Source organism: Monodelphis domestica, chromosome 2, assembly GCF_027887165.1.
Source record: "Monodelphis domestica isolate mMonDom1 chromosome 2, mMonDom1.pri, whole genome shotgun sequence".
Lineage (NCBI taxonomy): Eukaryota > Metazoa > Chordata > Mammalia > Didelphimorphia > Didelphidae > Monodelphis > Monodelphis domestica.
Window position 1 is genome coordinate 226,805,901 of NC_077228.1, and position 9,433 is coordinate 226,815,333.

A 9,433-nucleotide genomic window follows, 5' to 3' on the forward strand; every position below is an offset into this window, starting at 1 on the left:
ATGGAAGAAGATGTAAATGTCAGAAACTTTCTCTGTTTGATTTTTGCTTTGAAGACTGCTAAGATTTTTGGAGGAAAAACACAACAGAAATACAGCCTACTAGAATAAAATCTCTGTTATCCTGTAAATTGAAGGCAGAGCTGATATTAAGTGGAAATGTAATAGTTCGCCTCTCTGAGGTTATTCGGGGGTGGAGGTAAATGTTTACCTCTCATTCTCTCAGCTCAGACCCTTATTAGTCCCCAATAAGGACAGCTAATACTGACTAACAGAGTAAGATTTCCCAATTCAACCGAGCTCCCTAAATACACATTACCCCCAGGTGGTCTTCAGTCCATACCACAAAAAGAGATGTGTCAATAGTAGAGAGGATAGTGATTTAAACAAATCAATAAAGCACAGATCTATTTTTTTTTCTCAAACAAAAACCAACTTAGACCAAATCAGAAACACAGGTTTCTAGAATCAACCAGTTGGCGAAGAATATGATAATTAACTTTTTACTTTTTATATTATTGCTAAGGATCTAACATGATCTACACAAGGCAAAACAGATACTCAATCAGTAGGATTTAGAGTGCCTAATCTCAATTTAGGGCCTCTGCTTTCCTCTCTGATCTAAAACAAAATTTTCAAATAAGCAATAGCTAATCTTCATTCCATCTGGGATTGGTATGTTAGATTGTGTGAGGTTCCAATGATATCCAAAAAGATTACTTTATTGCTGATGCTTTATCTCCCATAGTGCATTTCTCCCTGGTGTTTCTATCATGTTGCCCTTGGAAGCTTCTAAAGATAGAATATTATGTTGTGTCCGTGTGTGTTTGTGTGTTTTCAAGGAAATACATTATTTCCTTATCATTGCATAAGACTTTAAATACCAGCAGCTCTGTAATTCCTCCCAAATCTTTCCTGCTTAACCAGCCCTGGTTTTCATGGGGCATATTCTCCAATCTCAAGATGTTTTCTATGTCTATATTCTCCACTGACCTCTCTCTTTTTCTCTTCTTTCACAGTGTGGCAAAGGAGCAGAAAACTTTGACAAATTCTTTACACGAGGACAGCCGGTGTTAACACCACCTGATCAACTGGTCATTGCTAACATAGATCAAGCCGATTTTGAAGGGTTCTCTTATGTCAATCCACAGTTTATTCACCCCATCTTGCAGAGTGCAGTATGAAACTGACCAACATGAATAAAAACCCCAATTCCCCAGTCTCACCCACAGTGTTCCTTAATTCCTAAAATTTTAAGGTCTCAGTCTTGTTGCTTATTCCAGTTGGAGACCTGAAAATTGTAGGGTTAGAAGTCTAAATGTGATCAACCATTTAGGATCTCACTTTCAACCAAGAAACATTGTCTTAGTAGTGAAAGCTGATATAGTACCCAGTTTAATCTTTTAGGAGCCATAGCTGGTTACAAGCAAACAAATTCTTAACCCGATTTTGGTATGTTTTGATATATTTTCTTTAACTTTCACCTGTCAATTTTCATCAATAGAATTGCTCATTATAGAGTTCAAGTTAGAACACTCTCGTTATCTGATCGGCTGAGGATTTCTTCAACTGAACAGCCTTTGGAATGGAAGCACAGAAAACAAAGAAACTAAGCACTGAATTGGGAATCAGATATTCTTATGGTCTTTGCTAGTTGATTTTTTAGAAAATTACTAGAAAAGATCAAGGAGGAACAGAGGAGTACAGAGGAATGATCACACAGTTGCAAGCTAAACATTCCCAAATATTGGCTGTTCATAATCCAACCACAGCCCATCAGCTCTCAATTTTAAAAGACCAAAAAGAAAGAAAAGACAAAAAATATCAGACAAATGTTTCATGAATTCATCATATCATGTCTGACTGGTTTAATAACTAGTTTTAAATTGCATTTCTATTAAGAGGCCAAATATTTTAAGAACAATGCTAAGGTAGCATGTGAAATCATTTCAGATCAAAAATTAAAATTCCATATTTATGTTCATGTTAATCTCTGAGAGATTATCCTGAGATCCAGGGTGCCATTGTTAATTATGCCACTATTCAAGAGCATTGTTAGCCAATCTCACCAAACACGATATTTTGCTACTGACTTTATTAACTTAGTAACAAGCTGAGCTGTAACCCTTTCCCCCTTTTGTACTTATTTATTTAATAGGCTGCAGTGTTGTTTATGAAAGTACTATGTACAATATCTTAATGAAGTATTGAACTAGAGAGTCCATCCCTAACATTGGGGAACTTTATCCCTCTGAGTTTCCTTAGAGAGAAAACAAAAAAAGGCTTCATTTTCCATTTTCATTTCCCATTGAATGACTTACCTGAAGATGTAGAGTTAGCCTGGATTAAAATCACTTTCCCCAAACATTTAATTGCTAGAAGAGATTTACTATGTTTTGCATCTGCATCATGCAATGAATTTTGCATGTTTATAATAAATCTTAATCTATACTGTCAATATTTATCATATGCAATATAGGGAGAGTATTATAATTTTATAAGGCACACTTTGTGTTATATTTGTGTAGGCTCTCATTTCTAAGCAATTTCCCCCTTGTTTAGATTCTAGCTTTATGTTCTGCTATCATGATTTTCTCCCTCAGTGCATCTCCTGCTGACTATCACTGGTATCAAGTATATTCATTTTTTTATCATAGATCAGCTATCCAAAATGAATGGCTACTTTACATGATTTAGTTGGGCTTTTGTTCTATCCGTCAGCTTCTACCTATAAAACACACACACATACATACAACAGAAGAGAGAGAGAGAGAATTTTTTATTCTAGGCTAGAAGGTGTTATTTTTTAGATGCCACACTTACCTTAATGCAATCTTCTCCTTGTTGGCTCATGCACAATAATTCCTCAAAGAGTTAATGAGAAGTGATCGTTTCCAATACCATAATTTATGCCCAATTAGACTGTCTCTCAGCACCTTGGACCTTGTTTGTGTGAGTGTCTTGTGGGCAAAAGAAGGGCAGCAAAGGTTGCCTTCTTGGTAGGCATGGGAATGCCAGAAGCATGTTGTCTGCTTTGCTATATGTAAAACAAGCTACTGTCTTTTCTCAACACATACCATGCTGTCATGAGAGCAATACTTGCCATTTGAGATTTAACATTGCATCAGTCCCAGTTATTAAAGGGGTCTCCCAACTGTGCCAAAAGTACTCCATTCCAGAATGAACATTTCATTATGGCTACTGGTAGAAGAGTGCAAATGTAAGACATCATCCCAAAAGCAAAGTAGTCAAAGGAATTTAAAAAGATGACTCAAAAATAGATGAGTTACAAAGTATTCACTGGCTCATGCAGAAAGTTGCTAGATTTAGCACTAATCTAAAAGTTTAGCTCCCAACCAAGTCTCTCCATGCTTTCAAGCCACAACCACACACACGCACACATACATACATGCAGCGTTTTAAAAAAGAGAGATTCTTCTTAACATGTGGGCTACTGAGAACTCTCTGTGATGTGCTGTACCCACACTCCTGGGTTCTACAGTTCCTAGCAGAAGTGAGAAAAAAATCAGGAGGGGGAAAAGGCAGAGCCCCCAGAAAATAGTTTCATGGCAGTTAGCTATGGTTTTCAGGCATTTGTGGCACCAAGGCTTAAGAATTCTATAGAGGATTCTTGCTTGAAGAGTCAAATTTTAGGGTCTAGGGCAGCGTTGGCAAATGTTTTCAAGATCATGTGCCCAAACTGCAACTTCAAGCATCCTGTGAACTTCCCACATTATCCCAGACAGTGGAGGGAGGACGTGTTCACATTGGGCAGCTGGACAGAGTGGTGGGGCATGCAAAAAATATCCTCAGTTGTAGTGGAGAAAGGGGAAAGAACAGCCTCCTCCATGCTATGGTGGTACCCAGGCCACAGCTTCACCAACATGGGTCTAGGATAAAAGTTGACCAAAAGAATGAAAGAAGTGACAGAGGAAGAGCCTATTAAACAAACTCAGAACTATCGGTGGTTCCCAAGGTATGTCACAAAGACAGTTCCTAATTAAAGATCATCCTTTTTAGGAAACAGGTTTTGAAGGGCTATTTTGATTCCCATGTAGATTTCCCTACATAGATTTTCTCAGAAAACAAAGTCAGGCATCTTTGTATCCTTTTCTTAATCTGTAGAATTTAGATTAGAAAAAATCCTAACCTTAAGGTGCAACCCTTTGCTCTGATTAAGGAGATTTTAGGCATAGCAAATTTGTTGAGGATAATTTTTCAAGACAATGGCATAGAAGTCAATTGGGGCAAGGTGATTGGCGATGGGGGTCGACATTAAAGAACATGTGATGTATTGAGATCTTATGTGCTGAGGACTGATGTTAGGACCAGTCCTCTTTTAGAGAGTAACTACAGAAGGCAAAGAATTCTGTGGGCAGCTATTGAGAGCTTTAAATTACAGTATCTGTTTACAAAACTCTCTAGGATTGACCAATTGTGTGGATTATATAAAATTTTGTGAGTAAGCTATTAAAAAAATTTTAGAATCAGAATATTTCAATTGAGCAGGAACTTGTGCAAGGAACTTCTTTAGAACTTTAGAACAATAAACTTGAGCAGGAATTTCTTTAGAAGATGAATTTAATTAGCAAACTTTAAGCCCAGTTAAATACTATATATGCACGACAAAAACAAGCTACCCTCTGCTTTCAGAGTTCACAATCAATGCCCCCTCGAAGGAAATGACTTCCCTCTGACAATAACTGGTACAATAGTAGCTTGTGGATCCCAGGAACTTACCAATGGAAGTATCATATCCACCAGTAGGTTCTGACTCATTAGTTTTCTCTCAAAAACCAAATGCCTTAGGAAATTTTTAAAGCTATCCATAGGACTTAACACTATTTCTCCCAGACCCAAATGGATAGTTGTAAATGTTTAGAGGTTTAATTCTGGGATTCTTGCATCCTTTCTCCTGACTTCTCTTCCCAAAAATCATTATGTTGTTGGACTGAGTAAAAATTACACAGCTGAGTATTAGGGGCAAGTTCAACTCAAAGAGAAGGTGAGAATTGATGCAAAAAAAATTTTATAAAAGAGGCATGAATAAACCATTTAAAATGAAATTTTTTCTTAGTGCCTTTAGTACTCAGTCTCTGTGAAATACTTATTGCAAGATCTAACAAAACCTTTTAGATTGGACTATTTCAATTAGCCACTTAAGATCACAGTGTCATAATTGTTCAAGGCAACTTGAGCTGAGATGGTTCAAAGAATCTGAGAGGCTGAGTGATCAAGTTCAGTTAGACTGCAAGATTATTTGCTGAGTGCTAGCTCATTTAATTCTCAATGACAACAGCAGGGACTCCAGGAACCATCAGGGAACACCAACTCCAGTAGGAAAGGCTGTGACAAAACATGATTTAGGATTTATAGTGAAAAAGAGAGATACAAATTCTAGAGTATGCTAGGAGTCCAAAGGCCAGAGACATCAGTGAGGGTAAAAGTGATCAGAAAAGGCTTTGCTGAGGTGAAATTTGAACTGGACCCTAATGGATTCGTATATTTATAATATGACATTTAAAAGAAGAAACTCCATCTGTTTTCACCAAACATTAGCTGGCCTTTATCAGTGCAAATGTAGAATTTTAACAAAGCACTTTTTCTCTTACTTACCACCCTTCCCTTTCCGAGTCCCCCTCCCAAAATTTTTTGTTGACAGGGAAAGGGTTCCTTTTTTCCATATAGAGGAAAATGTTTCACATGCCGTAGATCCTGTTTCTGTCATGCCTCTTCCTCATCTTTCTCATTTCAAACCACAGCTGTTTCTTTTTGTGAAATAGCATCAGTTTTATTAGTAGAGTATAGATCAGACATCAGTGGGGCCCTTTCCATTTTTGTTTCTCTTGGCTGTGGCCTCATGCAGAGCTACATAGCCCTGGGAGCTACGCCCTGGTGGGAAAGTCCCAAATTCACCTAACCAGTCCTACAAGTCTCATTACACCTCAGAAAACACCTTAGAACTGGGGAAAAGGGGCCGGGGGAGCCATTTTCATTCCCTTTTTTTCTGTGCTACCAAAATTAAAAGTGTGATTGTATGGTTTTCTATTATAGCCGCAAGAAGGCAAATGATTAATCGCAAACAGAAATATACTTTTCTTACTTCACTCTTATATACATTATGTGAATAGGTCACTTTATATTGGATAGTTTTCTTATTGCTGATACCACGGTGATATCCAGGGTGTGTTTCCCCAGCTAAGGCACCTCTTTCACAGTAGTGGAAATGGAAGTGAAGGCTTATATCCTGAACAGAGAGAAGAAGATGGTTTCTGAGCTCAGTACTACAGAGCCAGGGAATTAACCCAGTGATGGTGGTAAGGACAGGAGTAAAGAAACAACTGACAGAATGTGACTGTACTCTCATTTGCCAGTGAATTCCTGGAAATGGTTAAAGGCCACATCCTTTTTCTTATAACTGGTGTATTACTTCAAGGCCAGTTGTAACCAATTGTAAGAATATTTTCTTTGCCTTTCTGATGACTGAGGGAGAAAAAGGAAACCTGGTATTGTGATGTAATACTTAAAAGAAGTAAACTAATTAGAGCATCTATGAATGAGGGTAATCTTACAGGAATTCTTGGGTGTTTTTGAAATTCCATATTGTCAGAAACTTTAGGGGGAAATTGAGACTTTGAAATGAATTCTGACATCAGTGTACCTAGTCTATGTGATTTTGTATCTGTTAACAATTGTTTCAGTAAAACTCAATACTCAAACAGCCTTACAATAACCCTGCTCTGAAGTGCAAAATGTTCAGAAGAAATTTTTTTAGCCTTCAAGAAAAAAAATCAATTTATTAAATTGACATGGGATGTCTGCATATACTGGGCTGTTTGTACTTTTTATATACAACTTTAATAGCTAATTCTGCAAAGACCATTTTTTTAGAAAATTCCATCACTGACAATGTTTCATAAAAATAAGCACACAGACCCTGGAGGAAAACTTAGCTGTTGTCATCCAGAGTTCCAGTGGCATGAAATGGCGTCTGTGAAATACAGTTGCACAACTTTTTTTAAACCTCTCTGGGGATCTGTGCCATTTTGAAAACATTGGACTTCCTGGTGGGATTTATTAGTAGCCCAAACCCTTCTGTAGCCATAGAAGAGATGCAGAAGACAAAAATACATAAAATCCAGGAACTGATAGGAAAAATGCATTTATTTTACTGTTTCGGTTAGAGATTTGTAGTCAGTCATAAGTCATTTGATTCCCCAAGCCTCCTGGACAGTTTCTCCTAGACATACATAGATGTCTACACTGCTAGTTTCTGTGCTAGCCCTTACTTTATCTTGCCATGCTTAGTTCTGTCCCCATGGACCTGGTAACTCCTCCCATGCATGTTCAGAAACATTTCTGTGGAATTTCCACAAGAAAGAATACGCAGCATGCCTGCTCACTGGTGTTCTCTCATAACTAGTAGAGTAGACAAAAACTGATTTTCAGAAAAACATGCATTAATTAGACTTAATTCGAATTCTTTCTAAAATGAGCTGAAAAAAATCGGATGCCACATTTTTCTGGTTATCAATTTTTCAGAAGTCAAACTTTGTTTGCATCATGTACCTTTAAGAGAATGCCTATAGATGATCAATGATTATATGATTGTTGGGGGGGTGGGATTCCTTTCTGGAAAAATTTGATTCTTTTCCTGAAGATTAGTAGTGAGGGAGATGATAATAAACTTCAAAACCACTTGGAATAGAGGCAGTGATTCCTCTGGGTCTACAAACTTTGCTAAAAATTCAAATAATAATCTTTGTTTTAAGATCTTTTTAGCAGAATATTCACTTTTTGAGGCAATTGCCACATTGCTTTTATGATGTTAATTTTTTAACAACCAAAAAAAAAAGGCCACTGGAAAAGCACTAATCCTGCAAATTACCAGAAGATCCACATTTATATTTGTAAGAAGGAAGCTTTATTTTATCAATAAACAACTACTAAGAAATGTAAAGGCCATTTGAATGTCAAATAACATCTGGAATTTTGAGAAAAAACCCAAGAATGATGTATAAATTACTGGCATTGGTTTTCTTACTTCTTAAAACCTTTACTCCTTGTTTGCATGATCTGCTTTGTTAAATATACTAATTGTAGTTTGGAAGCAAGTGTGTATGAATAAAGATAATGATCATTGTCTGGTCTCTTTGATCATATTTACATACTTAAGAGAAACTCTACTTGTTTTCAGTAAAGTACACATTTACTAATGATTCTGGGTAGAGGGAGAAAGTGGAGCTTTTGTATCTAAGAAGAGCACAATTTCAATTAGAGCAGTAATTTCATCTTAGAGAGCCTAGTTGGGACCCACATCTGCATTTAGGTTCTTGTTTCAACAGCAGAAAGGGACAGCAAGCATCATCCTCTAGCCCAAACACCCTCCCTTTAAAAATGTTAAATTGCTCAGGGTTACCCTGCACACCACTAGGACTACCCCTCATTAGACATTTTTGTGCCTAGGAACAGTAGTTATAGTGGCCTGCCAGATATGAGAAAGCTAAGTTCCCAGGTGAGTAGAAGGCTACCAAGACCACTAGTAGTGATGATGGGTCAGAGCAGGATGTGAGGCAGGAGAGGGACTTACCCTAGACCACCACATGACAGCTTTCTTTCTCTTTTAATTAATTATTTCTTCTAAGTGCTAGGCTCAGTTGTTTCTAGCTTCTGAAGTGATGAAAAGTGCTGTGGGTATCCTGTAAATTCAATTCACTGATTGCTCTGTCCAAATTAATAATAATAATAACAATGACTCTGGCAATGTAAACAGAACTATAGTTTAAGAATGGGCTAGATACTTGATACTGTTGTTGATGCCAACATGTGTATATGAGTGATCAAAAGAAAAATCTAGGAAAAGGCTATCATCAACATCGATGATCACTCTTGCAGATAGAAAGAATTAGACATTATCCCTGCACTTACTTAAAGTCTAGTCACAGGGATAAACAGGGGTAGGCTTGACAATATTTGAACTTTGGGAAGAATAAACATACTTTAGAGAAAGAAACTTGTAAGAGGGAGGAGTCAAGAGTAAGGCAAGGTTGGGGGAATGATCATGGGGAGAAGTGTGCTAAAACTATCATTTCAACCCTGCTAAGGTTGAATTTGATGCCCCAGGGTAAAGTACAAGTTGCTCCAATCTAGTTGGGGTTCTGATAAAAAGTGGGTAAATAGATAATAATAGAAGGAAGTTGATGTTAAGTGCCTAATAAGTTATATATAAAACAAATGCTAAGAGGAATTCAGAAGAAGCAGTACACATCCCTGAGGGCCAGACTTGATAACAAGTTGCCAAAATAAGCTTATTGTAATAAAAAAAGAATAAAGAGCCTCCCAGTGAAGGATAGAAAGATCAAGTTATTTTTAGAGTTTGGGAACAAATAATTTTACAGCTGATATGGACCTTAGCAATCATTTAACAGAGTCAAGG

At 37.1% G+C, this 9,433-nt stretch overlaps 1 protein-coding gene across 2 annotated transcripts in view; it reads left to right on the top strand.

The window, feature by feature from the left end:
* PRKCA (protein kinase C alpha) overlaps nt 1–8,140 on the top strand; it is a 590,805-nt gene extending 582,665 nt beyond the window's left edge. For both annotated transcript variants that reach the window (XM_007482766.3, XM_001370222.5), the window contains one exon: nt 1,017–8,140. In XM_007482766.3, the coding sequence (XP_007482828.1) occupies nt 1,017–1,181 (165 nt within the window). In that variant the 3' untranslated portion in view covers nt 1,182–8,140. The remainder of the gene's footprint in view (nt 1–1,016) is intronic.
* Nucleotides 8,141–9,433: the final 1,293 nt, after the last annotated feature.